The sequence below is a fragment of the Girardinichthys multiradiatus genome, chromosome 2, assembly GCF_021462225.1.
Source record: "Girardinichthys multiradiatus isolate DD_20200921_A chromosome 2, DD_fGirMul_XY1, whole genome shotgun sequence".
In the NCBI taxonomy this organism is placed as follows: Eukaryota; Metazoa; Chordata; class Actinopteri; order Cyprinodontiformes; family Goodeidae; genus Girardinichthys; species Girardinichthys multiradiatus.
The window spans coordinates 40,825,954-40,844,465 of NC_061795.1; the positions used below are offsets into that span (position 1 = coordinate 40,825,954).

Here is an 18,512-nt window from a genome sequence, read left to right on the forward strand (position 1 = left end):
TTCAATGGTGCAAGGAGCGCAAATCTTGGGCTGTGGACAATGTGAAACATGTATTGTTCACTGATGAGTCCACCTTTACTGTTTTCCCCACATCCGGCAGAGTTACGGTGTGGAGAAGCCAGATCTAAATATTATTGAGCCACTTTGGGGTGTTTTGGAGGAGCGAGTCAGGAAACGTTTTCCTCCACCAGTATCACGTAGTGACCTGGCCACTATCCTGCAAGAAGAATGGCTTAAAATCCCTCTGACCACTGTGCTGGACTTGTATATGTCATTCCCAGACGAATTGACACTGTATTGGCCGCAAAAGGAGGCCCTACACCATACTAATAAATTATTGTGGTCTAAAACCAGGTGTTTCAGTTTCATTGTCCAACCCCTGTACATAACACATCCCTGGCTGGGATTCTAACCCAGAATTTGTATTTATTTTTTTTGCAAGCTAGCAAAAATTAACAAGATTGTGAATATACAACAGAATAATTAGAACCTCATTCATTTATTTAAATAAATGCATAAATTGTTTTTGACAAATCTTGTTGAATAAGTACTTTTGTAAAACTGGTAGGAATTTAACAAATTTAAGTTAGTTAATAAACTTGAAATTTTTATTAAAATCTAAGCAAATATTTATGCAAATGGTTAAAGTATGATACTTGGTGGCTCCAATTATTGTTCACTAAAAATCAATAAACTATTAGGAACATATGCCTTGATGCATAATTTGAATAAAAATGGAATTTCTTAATTTTCTGTTGGATAAAAAGTAGTCTAACTTTAACAAAGAACCAGCATTTTTCTCTCTTATGTGTTTTACTTCTTGGACAATAAAATCTGATCATTCAAATCTGATTTGTTAGGTTTTAACCTTAAGAAAACCAGCAAGAGCAACGCCGGTCAAAGAAAGCATGATCGGTGCATAACTAAATTCGCTTTGCTTTATCAGCATGCAGGAAATATATAAATACACAATGCAAGAGTAAACACATCTTATTACAGATGAGTAATATTTATAAAATACGCTTTTGCGGTTTACTCACAGGAGATGGAGATTTATATCTTCTACACACTGTTAGATTAATTTCTAACAGTGATGTGTTCTGACATTGCATGGGATATGATTTCATTATTGCCACATAGGGCATTAAGTAAAGCTTCATGTAAGTAAACAGTAAGTATGGAGCTATTTTTCATTGTGAAGCTTCTGCATCTGTGCAGATTCAGACCGTGTGTTAACTGTTTTTGTGAGTAAAGTAGAAGGGGAGGAAATGTTTGGGATTCAGTTTGAACTTTCCCTCGTCTCGGGTCAGAGAGATAATCGCCCGTTTCGGCACACCGTTGTTCGCAGAGCCCTCCTACCTTCCCTCTACCACTTCAGCACCTCAGACGGACTGATCCAGGATCAGCAGCAGCTCCTCTTCTCTCTCATATAAGCAGCGCTTCACCGCACAGGGCTCCAGACGCGCTCTCTCCAGTTCTGGATGGACTTGTCTCGGTCTCCTTCTGCGCATCTTTGTCTCTGACTGTAGTTTTGTGGGAGTTCCCGCAGAAGGGAGCAAGCACTGGTCTTTGGTTTTCTTTGCTCTGCTCATTTTTTTTTTTTTTTTTTTTTTGTCTGAATAGCCACTGCACAATCATACCCGTGCTGCAGTTCAGAAATGGGAATGCATTTGCATCTGCTGCTCTTGCAGTGTTATTTTGTCTCGAATTTTGTGTGCAATGCCGTCGCTTTCGTGGAGGAGCCCAGCGGAGGGAGGTCGGACGGGTACTGCGGGCGGATCCTTCGGGCGCAGACGCAAGGGACCAGGCGGGAAGGGCACCACGAGTTCAGGCTCAGGGTGGAGGGGGACCCGGAGAGCTACCTGCCGGGCAGCACATACAGAGGTAGATCTTCACTTCAGTCTGCGCGCAGTTGTGCGCAAATCTGCATCCAATTTGACAAATTGATGTTTGCCAAATTGAAAACAGAGCACTTCTTCAACATTTTTATTTACATAACACTGTTAATTCATGTTGTCTTTACAATGTTTTTATAAGTGCAAACTGCAGCCGGAGGGGAGGTCCAATATCCAAAGCAAGTCTTCCTCAGCCTCCTGCTGGGAGGATACTGGTTTGATAAGGCTATTTAGTGTTATAATGAGTGGCCTATATTCACATCCTCCTTACTTCCTGCCAGAAAGTGGACGGTCTCATATAACTGCATGCAGATACAGACTTAGAGACACACACAGACAGATCTGGATCCAATTAAGTTGACAAAACACATTTTAAGTTCCCATCCGGCCAGATGTGTTTGACTACAACTTTCTCACAGTGATTACAGAAGAGTTTAGAAGAAAGCCAACTCAAAACCGACCCTTTAAATGAGACGGTTATGAAGAAAGTTCCACAAAAGATAAAAATTTATGTCATTTGAAGTTTTTTTGTCCCAATATTAGAGCTATTTGCTGTGACAGCTCTCCCTAAGTACGACTACTTAAATAATTTGAGTTGAGATTAGATAATTGTTTCAGCAAAATTAAAAATATGTAAAAATATCAAGAGACGAAGGACCGAAATTCAAATTTAGGCTAAGCCTGAGCCTGAATGTTTTCCCCATCCTCTCCTTGTTGCCCATACCTTGCAGGGAATTGATACAGTAATTGTTGTATTTTTACTACTAAACCTTTTCATAATATGGCACATAGCAAACACAAACTTCACTTTACTTCGATAGGATTTTATATTGTCACCTTTCTAAAATAATGGCCATTTTTTGTCAAATATGATTTTTTTGCCTAAATCACCTCCTCATGATGCTAGCCACTTCTTGTAAAACTGTCTAAATCCTTGCAATTCCATGCCTGTTGTATAATGGTCTATGTCAAGAATGTGACTTAAACAGTTTTAGAGGCTTTTCAAAATGGCGACTGCTTCAGGAAAAAACAAAATCTACTCAGCCACTGAAAGTATTTCCATAATTCAGGGCACATCCCCTATTGGTACGTGATAAGGATTACCACAATATAGGCTACGCATTAAATATTAAATAGATATTTAGTATTTTAATTCTGTCTTTCAGTCAGCATTTTTGTCCACAAAGTAGCTACATTCATGAAGCTAGCATTTAGCAAAGAGTGGAAGAGCAACAGAACCTGTTGCTCTAACAAGTAATCGTTTTTTGGTCAACTCTTTTCTTTCTTTTTAAAGATTACTTCATCAACTGTTTTTCTTTAAATTTTCCACATTATGTTATCTAATTGAGAAAGATGTGTAGTTTAATAAACAGGACCATAATAAATGGCTATTTCAACTCTCATCTGTTGTTATTACCTTTTTTGGGGAAATTGTTAAGAAATATTATATATATTTTGTGAAGTTTTTTGTGTTTCCTGAAACACAAAGAAACAAAGAAAAAAAAAACTTAGGCTATTATTTTAGGAAGGTGACAATATGATAGACCAACAAAAAGCAGTATATACTTATAAAGTGTATTCATTCATTCATTTAACATTTGAATATTACATCAGACCAATGAAAAACTATTTTTAATACAGAAATGTGGGCTTAATAAAAAGTATATTTAATATTTGTTTAAAGGTAAAATGTACTTTTAATCTGACGAAAGAGCCATCTTGCACTCAGCCTAATCATAATTATACTCAATGTCTATTTTTTTTTCAACTATATATCATACACAACATTTTTGTTAGTGGCATTGCATTATTAAAAATCTGCATTTCTAATACATAAATGTAGATTTCTTTTATTTTTATGTTTCACATTTATATGACACATATAGATAAATTTGGGCATGTACTGTATGTTTATGTAGTAGGAATTGACAAGACCTGATGCTACTTCAGCTTCTTCAAAAAGTATCCTACTTGATCAATTAAATAAGAGCCAAGGGATATGGATAAAATCCAGGATAGGAAGTGTGATTCAGCTGTAATCTCATTTTTTAACGCAGTGTGAGATGCTGAGCTGCTGTTTACAACCTTCACTGTTCCACATCCTGCTCCCAGTCACAATAAACCTTCTTTCATGATTATCTGCAGTGACCCTGCGTATCACAGAGAAACCATTATGTGAAAATCTAAAGCTTGTTTAATACCCTAATTCTCTGTGCAGCTGATATATACTCACACACTCTCTCACCTTCCTCACAGTGGGGCTTCTAGCGAGCAGCCCTACTTATTTCAGAGGCTTCACTCTCATCGCGCTGAAGGAGGGCCGAGAGGGCACCACAGACGACGACTACGCCGGCCAATTCCAAGTAAGTCTGAGAAGGTGTGGAGAAGAATATTGCATATTGAATGTGCTCTGTGCTCTATGGGAACATGTGCAAAAAAGGAGCTCATTTGCAAGCTTTGTTGCACCTTGCAGTCGACAAGGCAGCGCCCTGCTGTTCTCTGATGTGGAGGTTAAAGGAGGTGTTCCTGACACATACCGGGTAGGTGCTGAGACAGAGAAGAAAAGAGGATTTCTTCCTGTCTTTGGTGCCACCCTTCCAGGGTGCAGCAAACATGGCACCCAGTCCCTGCTAAGTACTAGATATTTCCTCCAGAGGAAGAATAAGGTGACAAAAAGATGGAAAGAAAAAATGCATGTGGGAACAGCGACAAGAGATAATCAGTAAGAAGGAGATATGAAATGTTTGTTTCAGTAGTAACACAGCTCCCACTGAGCAGCAGAGAGCTCCCAAGGATAGAGCCAGATTTTTTCAATTACTATCCTCTCAGTGTAAACAGGAACAAACCTCTGTGTTTCCACACACTGTTTCTTACCAGACTTACAGCAAACAGCAAGAAATGGCCTTTCCTGTTAGAAGCAGTTCAAAATATCCTTTTCCAAACTTTTCAGCTTCTGACCCACAAAATGGCAGTGGAACCTTTTGATCCTGATAATTGGTTGAGTCAATTAAAGCAGAGTTAATGTCAACACATAAAGCATCAATAGCCAATATGTTGCTTTTTTACTTTTCTAAAATTTATAGCATAAATATGACTTTGGAAACAGCTGTTGAGCCACATCATGCCAGTTCAGCTATAATAGGACAAAACTTGTTTCCTTCCCATTCTTATCCACACAAAGCCTTTATCCAATCTTTTTAACACATTAATAAACGCTTCTCTTATTTTTATGATTGTCATTAAACTTTTTTTATTCCGACTGTTGAACTCCAAATTAAATTTGGCCCTGGAAACCTAACGGAGTATTATATCTCTCCTTAACAACGGTCCACAAACCTTTAATGAGAATTACCCCCTTTAGTATAAGGTTTTAAAACACCACCATATTTACAACCATTATTAAAGAGTATAATAAGGCTTTGACTTTTTGTCTTTTAAAAAAATATTGGTTCTATCCAGATAAGATAAAGTTTCAGTTCCTAGTATGGTATACAGCATGTTATTTTTTTCTTGCAATGATTACTGTCACCTGCAGCCTCTTATACACAAGCATGACCCAATCAGGATTTCTTTGATTATGAGTGAAATACTCAGATTTGATTGACAAAATGATGTCCAGAAATTTAATAAAGGTTTGCAGGCCATGCACAAAAAACCTATGATTTTGCTGTAAATTGGCTGTTAGGGGATGCATGTCTCCAGGGATTGTGACTGACGTTATCACTGACAGGAGATCTACACCAGGTTGGGATCTGAGTTTCATCAGAGACTACCAATACTAAGCATTAAAAATAGCAGAGATCAGACCCAGTTCAATACCTGAGATTAGACTGGACATCATTAATAATAGAAATACTGTGTAGAGTTTATTATCAAATATATTTCTTACTCCCTTAGAGATAGGGGGAGGAGCTCGACCATTTGGGAGGAGCTGTGAGTAGAACCGCTGCTCCTCAACATCAAGAGGAGTCAGTTGAGGTGACTCGGGCATCTATACCGGACGCCTCCTGGACGCCTCCCTCAGGAGGTGTTCCAGGCACGTCCCACCAGAAGGAGGCCCAGGGGACGGCCCAGGACACGCTGGAGGGACTATGTCTCTCGGCTGGCCTGGGAACGCCTTCGGCTCCCCCTGGAGGAGCTGGAGGAGGTGTCTGGGGGGAGGGAAGTCTGGGTGTCTCTACTGAGTCTGCTGCCCCTGTGACCCGGTCCTGTATGAAGCGGAAGACGACGAGTACGAGTATGAGTTTGATATTTCTTAAATATCTGAGTTCAGCCAATGGACAGACGCTCAACAACAATTGTTATGACTCATGTGGCTCATTAGTGTTATGCACTGGAAAATGGAATCTGGTAGATGTTTCCAGTCAGAGTAAATGTCCTAAATAAAAGTAAGGCAATTTAAAAATTCCCCAAAATATAGCAGCTTAAGTGAAAGCTTTTTACATTTTTTTTTACACTGCCATATTTTTTTCAGACACTCTTACTGGGATTAATTCCCTTATATGCATAAAAAGCATTCGTGTAAACCGCTATAACATTTTGGTAGAAGTTAATTTTGTTTGGAAGTTGCCTTTTGTGAACTATCAGCAAGCTTCACCCAGAAGATGAAGCACAGAGTAGTTTTCATGTGTTTTCTTGTGTAGTATGAGTTTACGTTTTTGGTTTTCTGGTCTTTATTGAGAAATGTGCTTGTTATACTCTTTATGTAAACTCAAATTAGCTGGTCAGGCTGTCTGCTCAGGTAAACAGCTTGAAGTCAGCTTGTTCTCAGACATGTCATTAATAGTTTGTCAGCTGTTGTTTGAAAACTGTGGTACCTTAATAAAAGTAATGAGCGGTGCTTCTTTAGCTTCCACACCCAGTTTTTATGACCAGCTAACTTGCAGTGCACAACAGCTGGCGGGGGGTTGGCGGGGGTAACCTGCTCTATGTGCCATACACTCGTGCACTTTCTCTGGTGCCTCAGTGATAGGTCTTTACACTGCAGTAACAATATCTAAGATTTTAAAAATGAAAGGTTTTTATTATATTAGCAATCCTTGTCAATATGATGAGCATCCATTGATATTTCAAATTCAATCTAATTTCTTTCTATCCTCTTTAATTGATTAAGGTTTCATTATACCACGTGTGTGTCAAAAACGCTAGAGTATTTAAGATTTTGAAAGATAGTTATTCTGCTGAGCCAGATGGAGACATAGTTTGTTGAGTTTCTACAAACAAACTGTAACTTAAAAAGTGACTTTATGATTGATTCCATTCTATATTTTCTCACAGTATAAGTATGTATTTTGATACAAACTTTAAGTGGGCATAATTTGAAATTGGCATAATAGGAACTTTTAAAGGCTGGAAATGAATCCCCTTATCCTGTGGATGGTCTAACACAATGCTCTTCAAAGAAACAGCCTATGTTCCTGGTATCCTGGTATCAAACTAAATGTGGCTCAGAAACAAAATATCAGAAAACAGCAGCTCTGCAAATACAGGCTGAAAAAAGAGTATATGCACATAGATGATGAAGTGCTCGCGACTGCAGTTGTTCTGCTTGGTACACAGGATATGTTTCTTTAAAACTCAAGGCTTCCATGCTTCCTTGTTAATAAGACAAATGCAGACAAGTTATTAAGGTGCAGACAGTTTTCAAACTCTTAGGGGCTTGTAGGCTACAGAATGCTTTTGTAAAATGTATTTCCATGTTCTCTGTGGTTTCAAGCTATTTAGTTGCAGTTATGCAACAACACTGTAGTGGAAGAATCAGGAAAAAGGTGGATTTTTATTTAAACTTTCAGCATCCAAATACTTAACATGTCTATGCGAAATCTGCTTGTGTTAGCATTTATACAGTTTTTTATTAATGTGTTGTTTATCTATATGAAAGATAAACTGATGGCATTGGTGTGTGGGTTGAAGTAAACAAATGAAATGTGTGCAAAGAGCTGCAAGTACAATCTGTGTTGCAGTGCTAATTTAGAACATCGGCTAGTAAGATGTACGTAATGCATCTGTATAATTTGTTGCACCTGAAGAGTGGCACTAACACTATCTTCTAATATCAATGTACTGTTGAGTCAACAGGACGGTTTCAGCAAAAACAGATTCTTGTCTTAATGCAGAATTACTTTCCCTTAGTTTTTTTCTCGTCAATCTAGCAAATTTGGAGCTGAGCAGAATGTACATTGAGAAGCCAATATGCTGACAACATATAGGTTTACCTCAATATTACTCTTTAAAAATCAGGGATTTAAGCATCTCTCCTTTCAGCTCTTAAGGATGAGTCCCTCAAAATTACAGATGCACCTTTGTTATCACCTCTGGTAAAAACTGTGTAAAAATCTCTAAAATATGTCATGCTTAGCTACATAATTGTTTTCGGCAAAATCGTCATTGTTGTAACTGTCAGTACCCCTTCTGTACAACCCCCTTTTGGCAATAGCACAGTGCATAGTCTTCTCCTATAACATTTCATAAAGTTGAACCATACAGAGAGAAGGATCTTTGATCATTCCTCTTTGAACAACCTCTAGATCGCGCAGAGTACCGGATTTTCTCTTACACTCACTTTTCTTCAGCTCGCCCCACAGATTTTCTGGAGGATTTAGGTGTGTGGACTGAGATGGATGTGGAAATAGGCTCATTTTTTGTCTGCTGAAACATTTCTGTTTTGATGTAACCATATGTTTTGAGTCTTTTCCCTGTTGAAAGACCCATTGATGACTCATCCATTTTCCATCAGTTGTCTTTAGCTTATACCAGATCAGAACATCGGAGGAAATACGTCTAGAAGGGAAACCCAGACTAATATCCCCTTGGCAACACTTCTCATCTCATTTTGGGGATTCCTAAAGAGTTCCCTGGCCTGAACAGACATATAGTTCCCTCAGTGAGTTCTGGGTCTGTCCCAGTGCCTCCTTCCAATAGGATGTGCCTGGAAAGCTTCAAAGTAAGGTGCCCAGAAGTCATCCTGATCAGTTGCCTGTGCCACCTCAACCAGTGATGACCTATTTTAGGTTTTGCTGGTATAGCCCATCTTTTTGTGTTTGAAATTCCCTGGTATTTCGGAGCTCATAATGCTATGCATTCCAACTGCATTACTGGATTTAAAAAAAAGGAAACATCATCACAGATCCTTCAACTGTACCTTTTGGGCGAGAGGTACTTTTCCCCATATTTTTCCTTTGTTTCACAAGTCCTCATAGAGTTTAGCAAACTGTACATAGTTTTATGTTTGTAATGGTAAGAAGAAAAAAAGCTTTTTAGGAAGCATCACCACCAAAACCACCATTTAACATTTAGATGCCACTCTTTGCTGTCTTGAACAGTTAGCTTTGCAGATTTTTTTTTTCCTTTTGCATGTCTCACTCACTACACATGGCTAAAACAAAAACATAGGTTTTCCAGCCCAGTGGCCGATTGATGAAACAAATAAGCCTCTGTGTCATATTTATAGACCAGGGTGGGACAGGGATTATGAAACAGAATTGATAAAGTTTTTCAGAGTTTCTATTAAGTCTAATTAAAAAAGCTTGTTATAGTTATTTTAGTTGTGTAATTTGATGTAACAATAATTGTGCCACTGGTGAATAAATGTGATCAAATGAAAGGCTGAATTTTCAAATGTTTTCAGTGTGAGAAATTTTGCTGCTCAAATTAAAATATTAATTTATTTTAAGGCTTTTTACAATGTCAGTGCCAACTTTATTTATAAGGCACTTTGCACCAAATTGATGCACAATAAGAACATAAAAATTAATCTAAGAACAGTAAAAAAAACATAAAAGAATGCTTTAATAAAAAGTTAAGATGTCAAAATTTGTACACATATTTCCCAGAAAAGCCACCAAATCTATCTGTTTTACTTTATTTCAAAAGTTTTAAAATATTGACATGATGTTGCTTTTTTTCTTTTTGTCCTCAGGCAGAACTAAGTTTTCAGGTCAGAGTTTTTATTTTTGCTTGAACTTGCCTACTGTTCAATTTTTACAAACTAGCTTGGGAAAATTGAGACGAGAGAAAAACTTGTTGAGCAGCAACTCGAGGACAAGATTGCTCGAGGACCTTGGTGTAGTAGGAAATATCAGGCCATGTGAAGGTCAACGGGACAGTGGTTTAGTGCAAATATCTAGCATTTTAGAGTTACATACAACTGTTCAAAACTCAACATCTCAGTAAAAACATTAAACAGCTTGCAGTCTTAGTCAAAGTCCCTGCAGAGTCTGCAGTGAGACTGGGAGAAGGCACTGAGCTGAGACTGGAACTGTGTGGGCTAAGCCTGAACAGAATTGAAGTTGACAATATCGCTTGTTCAGACTTTTGGGGTTTTTAAATGACAGGTGTAATTTAGACTCAGGAAAAAAAATACTTTAGGCAAACAGTCAAGTGTTAAAAAAATATATTTCTATTTAAAAATTCTGAAATGTGGCTGCGGGACAGGGAGTGTTTATAGCTCCAATATAAACAAACTCTGGTATCTCAATAGAAACATTACTCTGAATAGGCTTAGAAGCAGAAATTAGCTTCAGAATCACTGTTGCTCATTGTCATCTCTTCAAACAATAATAGTAACTTTTAACGCATTACTGCCACTGAAAGACCTTCGTTTGAATGTGTCAAACATTTGAAATTTGTCTGTCTAAATGTCTCACTGAATTGGCTCATTATTTGCTTGGAGATGTGTGTCTTTGTGCTTAAATGTGCTCTGACAGGACATACATGTCTGGCTTTGCTTGTGTATGTTTTTCCCAGCCCTCTGTGTGTTGCCGTGGGACACAGGTCATATTTATCTAGGTCACCAGTGTGTTATGGCTCTGGGAGACAAATGGAGTTTGTTTGAATAGTGGAAGCAATAAGAAGAGGTTAGATAACATCTTTTACAAACGGCCTGGAGTTTTGGTGGGCTACAAAAACTTAATCAGTTTTTTTAAAGTCATAAGCTGTAAAGGCAATACAGGCAATTGCCAAGAACAACTCAACAGCTGAAATAAAACAGGAAGAAGGTGAGACGGTGACCTGAAATGTACCACAAATTCCGAGATAATCCTGAAATAATTGCTTCCCTAGTTAGCAAAGCTCCAACCTGAATTTCTCGCTCTGTCCATGTTTTCTTATTAACAGTACCTTATGAGGAAAACTGTGAGCTTGTTGATTTTATTAAAAGCCTTTGTACTGCTTACTTATTTTCGTTTTCCATGCCTGGTTTTTTTAGACACTTTTGTCATATTTTATAGCTTTGTGTGACCCAAATGCAAGCATCCATTGAGAAAAGATGGTACCAGTAAGTAGTGACAAAGTGAGTTTATTTACAATAAATGTGCAAATATATTTTTGTAAGGTTTTTCAGATGGCTGGTTTGTGTGCTTCATTGTGTATGCCTCCAGAGGTTAAGGCACAGGTGAATCTACTGGGAAACACAAGAGAGACCAATAACTACCTAAGGAACATCAAAAGAGATCGCAAGAAGAAGGATTGATTACTGCTACTTTGACAGACAATGAGGCACTGAGGACTGTCCTGCTGCTCCTCCTATGCAGCCAGGCTGATGAGCCTGATGTGCGCCATGTGAGTTGGCTGTAGAATGACCTGCTCAGTCCTCACAGAGCGGAATAAGCAGGAACAAGAGGAATGAGGAGAGAAATGCAGCAACCCAATAACCAAGCTAGAATCATGATTGATTTATTTTCAGACAGCTTCTTCTTCTCCACAGGAAATAAGTTCCTGTTCCTAGAAACAGCACATTGTGGGGCTCTGGGGTTCCGGGGCTCCAAGCACCAGAACTTAAAATGTAGCCTGAAAGACCCACAAAGTCACTTGGTGCAGGTGTGTGCATTTCATCCCTGCCGCCACCCTCGTGTAGATGGGATTAGCATGTGTCCGGCAAGTCCAATCATTCTTTAAATTCTATAATGACCGAGTTGCACCGTTGTGCCTAGTCTACACCTCATAAATAAGCTACCACTGCTGCTACTAGGCTCTTCCATGCAGCACTCAGGACCCAGAAATATATATCCTCGCCTGTGGTGATGTGTGTTAGTGTACAACCCAAATGGAGGCCAAAGCAGGGGCAGGAGGCTGAGAAGCAAAAGGTGTCAAGGAGTCCAAAAACACAGTATTACCGGGAATAATGTTGGGAAACAACAGAAGAATCCTAAATAGAACTAGGTGGAGCAACTGATGAAGGCTGAACTGAGATGCATAAAACAAACAGAGATGTAGGAAAATTAGGGCAATAGTTAATCACAAATGAAATCAGAAGGTGAGTAACTCAACATAATACAAAGGAATCCACTTTAGTGAACAAAAACTAACAAAAAGCCGACAAAGACATGATAACAAACCACTTTGAAATTTTTGTGGATGTTCAATAGTATGTAATGAAGAGCCCACTGCATTCTTGATGAACCACTGAAGACATCTCCAAGACACTGCAGAGACCGTCCATGTCCAGAGAGATTTTCAATGCTGTGGCACAGTCTTAATCTAATGTGAATCCAGCCTGATTAATGTTAAAGCCATGTCTGAAACAGTGGTTCTTGACAAAATATCACATTTGAGTCACTGTACTCCTCCCTCTTTTTGTCATTTTTTGCAGTTGGACTTTTCTTTCTCTTCTGCTCCTGCTGCTCCTGCCAATCAAGATGAATATAAAATGAAAATGCAAATGTAAAGATACATTCTAAATAATATATTCACATTTTTGAGTCTTATCTGAGAGTAATATTGTAGTGAAGCTGCACTCCTACAAGACTGGTGGTGGGCTCTGAGTTAAAACTTAGCTCTTCTGATATGTGACCCCTTTTAAACAAATCAAGAAGCTTGAGAAAATTGACACTGACTGATCATTCACAAAAAAACTTCATTTTCACGGCCTCTCATTGCCTCATTTGCATTCTCTAACAAGATTTGTCTTTTGCTGAGATATTTTCATGAAAGAAATAAGAATGTGTACATTTTTAAATCAACTTTGTACTTCATGTTACTCTTCTGATGAAATTATACAATGCACATCTCGTAAATCTTTAATGTAACGTCCTGTGTTTTCTACCTCATGGGTAGCTCCCGCAGGTTGACACCCCTTTATTGAAAAGTAAACACAAATGCAACATCAGTAGCTTAATCCATCACTGATTTCCCCATTAATATATAGCTTGATGAAAACCTAAAAAGGAAGTAAATTCACTTGGAATAGCATGTACTTGTCAGCTGTGAACTCTGTGACTATTTAACATGGGAGGCTGTGAACATTAACACCACAACAAAGAAAATCTAGTTTCAGAAAAAAGACCATATGAGGACTTGAAGTTTTCTCATTTCACCACATTAAAGCTTGATTAAGCTGTATTATTCAGAACATTGCTATAATCTGCACTAGAGAAATAATAGGTCTGGGAAAATTACTTGTAAAAGAAAATTAATTACTGCTCCATGTCATTAGGAATGTCTTCATTTAAGTCTTTACTGGTTGAAGGCCAAAAAATCATTATACTGCTGTAGTCATTACAGCCTCGTGACTCTGTGCGAGAGCTTGGTATAGTTTATTCATGCTGTTTCTTATTGATAACAGCTTAAGCAAACAAAGAAGGACAAAATAGACTGGAAAGACAGCAACACACGCAAACACAAGAAGGCTCAGATATACAACTTTATCTGTTGAGAAACGTAGCAGCACTGATATGTGGAAAGTTTGGCCCAAATGAGGACAAAGGCAGCCTAGAGATGAAGCAAACAAAAACAATTTAATAATGGAAAACTAATAATGGTGCAATTCAGTGACAGACTGAAAAAGTCCAGTCAGAAAATCCTTCAAGGCACATCCAGCAGAACACAAGGACAAGATGGGACTTAACAAAAGAGGCTGCATAACAGGAAAATGGCATGACATATATGTAATACATTATTGTAGATTGAATGTAAAGAATTACAGAGGGCAGCTGGAGGGAGATAACAGATTTACAGTTAAACATAAAAATGTTTAACTGTACAAAATGTTTGAGCTGCTTTCACACAGTTTTGTATTTAGTCATGCATTTTGGTGTATCTAAAACTCAAATGAAGCATATTTTGTTAATCTGCACAATCGCATTTTATATGGGTGTTTTGCATATGATGCATGCTTGTTATAAATATTATTGACAAAGTGTAAATTTTGCCATGTGCTATTGCTCGAGCATAGAAGGAGTTAGTTTTTATAGTAGCAGTAACTATGTAGTTTGTTTTTTCTTTTCTCATACTTGATGATCATCTGACCTTCTATGGCTTAAAGTTGAATATTTTATTCCAGGACTGGGCAGTTATGTTGCCCAACATGCCAAATACAGGTCCTTCTCAAAATATTAGCATATTGTGATAAAGTTCATTATTTTCCATAATGTCATGATGAAAATTTAACATTCATATATTTTAGATTCATTGCACACTAACTGAAATATTTCAGGTCTTTTATTGTCTTAATACGGATGATTTTGGCATACAGCTCATCAAAACCCAAAATTCCTATCTCACAAAATTAGCATATTTCATCCTACCGATAAAAGAAAAGTGTTTTTAATACAAAAAACGTCAACCTTCAAATAATCATATACAGTTATGCACTCAATACTTGGTCGGGAATCCTTTTGCAGAAATGACTGCTTCAATGCGGCGTGGCATGGAGGCAATCAGCCTGTGGCACTGCTGAGGTCTTATGGAGGCCCAGGATGCTTCGATAGCGGCCTTTAGCTCATCCGGAGTGTTGGGTCTTGAGTCTCTCAACGTTCTCTTCACAATATCCCACAGATTCTCTATGGGGTTCAGGTCAGGAGAGTTGGCAGGCCAATTGAGCACAGTGATACCATGGTCAGTAAACCATTTACCAGTGGTTATGGCACTGTGAGCAGGTGCCAGGTCGTGCTGAAAAATGAAATCTTCATCTCCATAAAGCTTTTCAGCAGATGGAAGCATGAAGTGCTCCAAAATCTCCTGATAGCTAGCTGCATTGACCCTGCCCTTGATAAAACACAGTGGACCAACACCAGCAGCTGACACGGCACCCCAGACCATCACTGACTGTGGGTACTTGACACTGGACTTCTGGCATTTTGGCATTTCCTTCTCCCCAGTCTTCCTCCAGACTCTGGCACCTTGATTTCCGAATGACATGCAGAATTTGCTTTCATCCGAAAAAAGTACTTTGGACCACTGAGCAACAGTCCAGTGCTGCTTCTCTGTAGCCCAGGTCAGGCGCTTCTGCCTCTGTTTCTGGTTCAAAAGTGGCTTGACCTGGGGAATGTGGCACCTGTAGCCCATTTCCTGCACACGCCTGTGCACGGTGGCTCTGGATGTTTCTACTCCAGACTCAGTCCACTGCTTCCGCAGGTCCCCCAAGGTCTGGAATCAGCCCTTCTCCACAATCTTCCTCAGGGTCCGGTCACTTCTTCTCGTTGTGCAGCGTTTTCTGCCACACTTTTTCCTTCCCACAGACTTCCCACTGAGGTGCCTTGATACAGCACTCTGGGAACAGCCTATTCGTTCAGAAATTTCTTTCTGTGTCTTACCCTCTTGCTTGAGGGTGTCAATAGTGGCCTTCTGGACAGCAGTCAGGTCGGCAGTCTTATCCATGATTGGGGTTTTAAGTGATGAACCAGGCTGGGAGTTTTAAAGGCCTCAGGAATCTTTTGCAGGTGTTTAGAGTTAACTCGTTGATTCAGATGATTAGGTTCATAGCTCGTTTAGAGACCCTTTTAATGATATACTAATTTTGTGAGATAGGAATTTTGGGTTTTCATGAGCTGTATGCCAAAATAATCCGTATTAAGACAATAAAAGACCTGAAATATTTCAGTTAGTGTGCAATAAATCTAAAATATATGAATGTTAAATTTTCATCATTACATGATGGAAAATAATGAACTTTATCACAATATGCTAATATTTTGAGAAGGACCTGTAAGCAACTAACTGTTGTTGAGATAAAATCATATGGCTAAAACAATTTTTTCCAAAAACACTTTTTTTTTTTTTTCCGAAAACAGCATTTCTGCTTGAATGACAACTATTACATTTCAGTGCTGGTTGAATTCAAACAGAAACTCACACTATTCAACTCAGTGAGGTTCTGATTGGGTGACCTCCTGAACCCAACTATGTGAAAGACTGGCGGAGAGTATGCCAAGATGAATGTCAGGGTCATTCCACCAAATATTGATTTCTTAACATTTTTCTTGTATTGTTTAAAAATTAATATGAACTTGTTATTTTGTGTTATTTGAGGTCTAAAAGAGCACATCCTTTCTGGTAGTTTGACCAGTTTTTCCTGTAAATAAATCCTATTAAAATATTTCTATTTGGAATTTAGGAAGGACTGTATTTATATAGTTAAAACAACAAAACTGTTCATTCAAACACATACCTATAAATATTAAAATGAGAGAAATTAAAGGTTTTGCAATGGTTTTAAATTTTTTTTTCAGTGCCGAATACTTGATAACAAACTATAAATATTATTTTTAGCTTCTTCAGGCAACAGTAGACATTGCAATTGAAAAATAAAATGCAACCAATTATGCAAAAAACTAAAACTGTATATGTACTTTAAGTAAATTATGATGCTGTATAAAAACAACCGTCAAAATAAGCAAGGCTCAGTGTATAGTTACTTAGATTAAAATTGTAATACTTGTGAGTAAGATTGGTTTGCACATGGCGCACAAAATAGAAGCTATGTCTTGTTAAGAGTTCTGTATTTTTGTTAGTTTTTCCTACTTTTTGACGTATGAATGAAAATGTCTTCACGTAAAATATGTGTTCTGCCGCTGTAGGCAGAGCCTGCCTTCATTCAGGGCAACTTAAAGCATGTAAAAGGCTGGATGTGGCCGACTGCTGGTAAAATATCCAGGTCTGCACTGTATGCATTCTACAAGTGCTCTCAAGTGGTCAAGTAAGTATGAGCTGAATCAGTCAGAATTTTTGTCCAACATTCAACATGCCAAGAAAGGTAAATCTTCATTAGTACAGACAGAGGCATTGCATAGTGTAGTATGGGTTTAAGCAACACTATTATTAACTCATCAGTAAAACATTTGTGTCACACTTAGACCAACTCAGTTTTGTAGCAGTGGCACGTCATTTACTGTATACAGTATGATTTGCGGCACTCGTGAAAAACTGGTTTAGTGGGAGATCAAATTACATAGCCTAATGTATAAAGTGTGTTGATAGGTGATGCTGGAACATTTTATACTCGAAGCTATGTCCATAGACATAGTCCATACACAATGCAAAACCCAAGACAGAAGCGACGGGGGTTTGAAGAATAGCTTAACCCTAAATAAAAATAAAGAAATTTGCTTGTAAAAATACTACACAATTACACAAATTATAAACTACTAATAATGCAAACTATTCAAAAACCTGTACCAAGAATACCACTGTTAAATAACACTTTGTCTTGTAAGACACATGAATAAACATATAAAGACTTGTTTAATAATGTTTAATAGAACTGAAAATTCCAAAGTTTTTAGTTTTTTCCTAAATCCATTATTTTTACTTGACCTGCAGCAAAGACCCAAAGGTGGGAATTTGTGTCTGTTTCGAAGAGGACCCACAGTCTGTGTTCCCCAAAAGCACATTTTGCTGTCATATATTTTGCTCTCATAATTTTGTCACTCTCAGCTCATAAATCTCTGGTAGTTTATGTCCCTGTCTTGTCCTTCCTCGTGTTGTGCTGTTGTAAAATGTTTGCACTTCATGCAACGTGTTCTGTTTTCAAGGTCCTGAACTCTTTGGCACATGGTTAAAAAAACCTTTTACAAGTTATCTGACACTTTGCCATACATATTAATGATATAATAGTGTGATGTAGCACGGAGACTTTGCCCAGCTTATCTGGTTTCAAAATTGATTGGATTCCCAGTGGTGTTCTTGTGTTTGATGACATGTCTGACTTGTCTAGTCTGTGTAGGGACATATAATTTTAATCAGAGGTTAAACAGATGCGTATTTATACACAAAGCCCAGCTTCTAAAACATTATATTACAACATCCGGTGAAACAAAACCATTACATTGGATCCATTCCAGTGGCTGCAATGAGAAAAAATCATGTGATGCCACTGCCTCTGTTGAATTCCAAGGTAGACAACTGTCCTTGTTTGTGCTTGTAAGTTCTGTAGCTAACCCTTTTTAAAATAACATTTTATAAAACAAATTCAATAGTTATTTTTCTTTAACCTTTATTGCCCTGCGATGGACTGGCAACCTGTCCAGGGTGTACCCCGCCTTTCGCCCATAGACTGCTGGAGATAGGCACCAGCTCCCCCGCGACCCACTATGGAATAAGCGGTAGAAAATGACTTTATTGATTATCAGATGACTTTTCTAGTGTTGTTATAATTTATACTAAACACCAAATGTCATACTATGTAAGAAAAACATCCAGACTGTCTTGGTGTGTCCTAATTTGTGCACATCACTGTATGTAATTATGTTGCCAATGAAGCTATCCATTAAATATTAGCCACTCCTACATAGGTCAGTGCACATCTGTAGCACACTATTCTGTTTTAGCAAGAGAGGATGGCAATTAGATTGTGAATATGAATTCCCATGATATTTTGAATTTGTGTGAAAAGGGGTAAGACAA

The 18,512-nt window shown here is 38.1% G+C and overlaps 1 protein-coding gene across 1 annotated transcript in view; it reads left to right on the forward strand.

The window, feature by feature from the left end:
- Positions 1-1,421: 1,421 nt before the first annotated feature.
- The window catches only part of spon1b (spondin 1b), a 164,004-nt gene continuing 146,913 nt past the window's right edge, over positions 1,422-18,512 (forward strand). The window contains exons 1-2 of the mRNA XM_047350352.1: positions 1,422-1,884; positions 4,152-4,258. Of these exons, the coding sequence (XP_047206308.1) occupies positions 1,659-1,884; positions 4,152-4,258 (333 nt within the window). The 5' untranslated portion in view covers positions 1,422-1,658. The remainder of the gene's footprint in view (positions 1,885-4,151; positions 4,259-18,512) is intronic.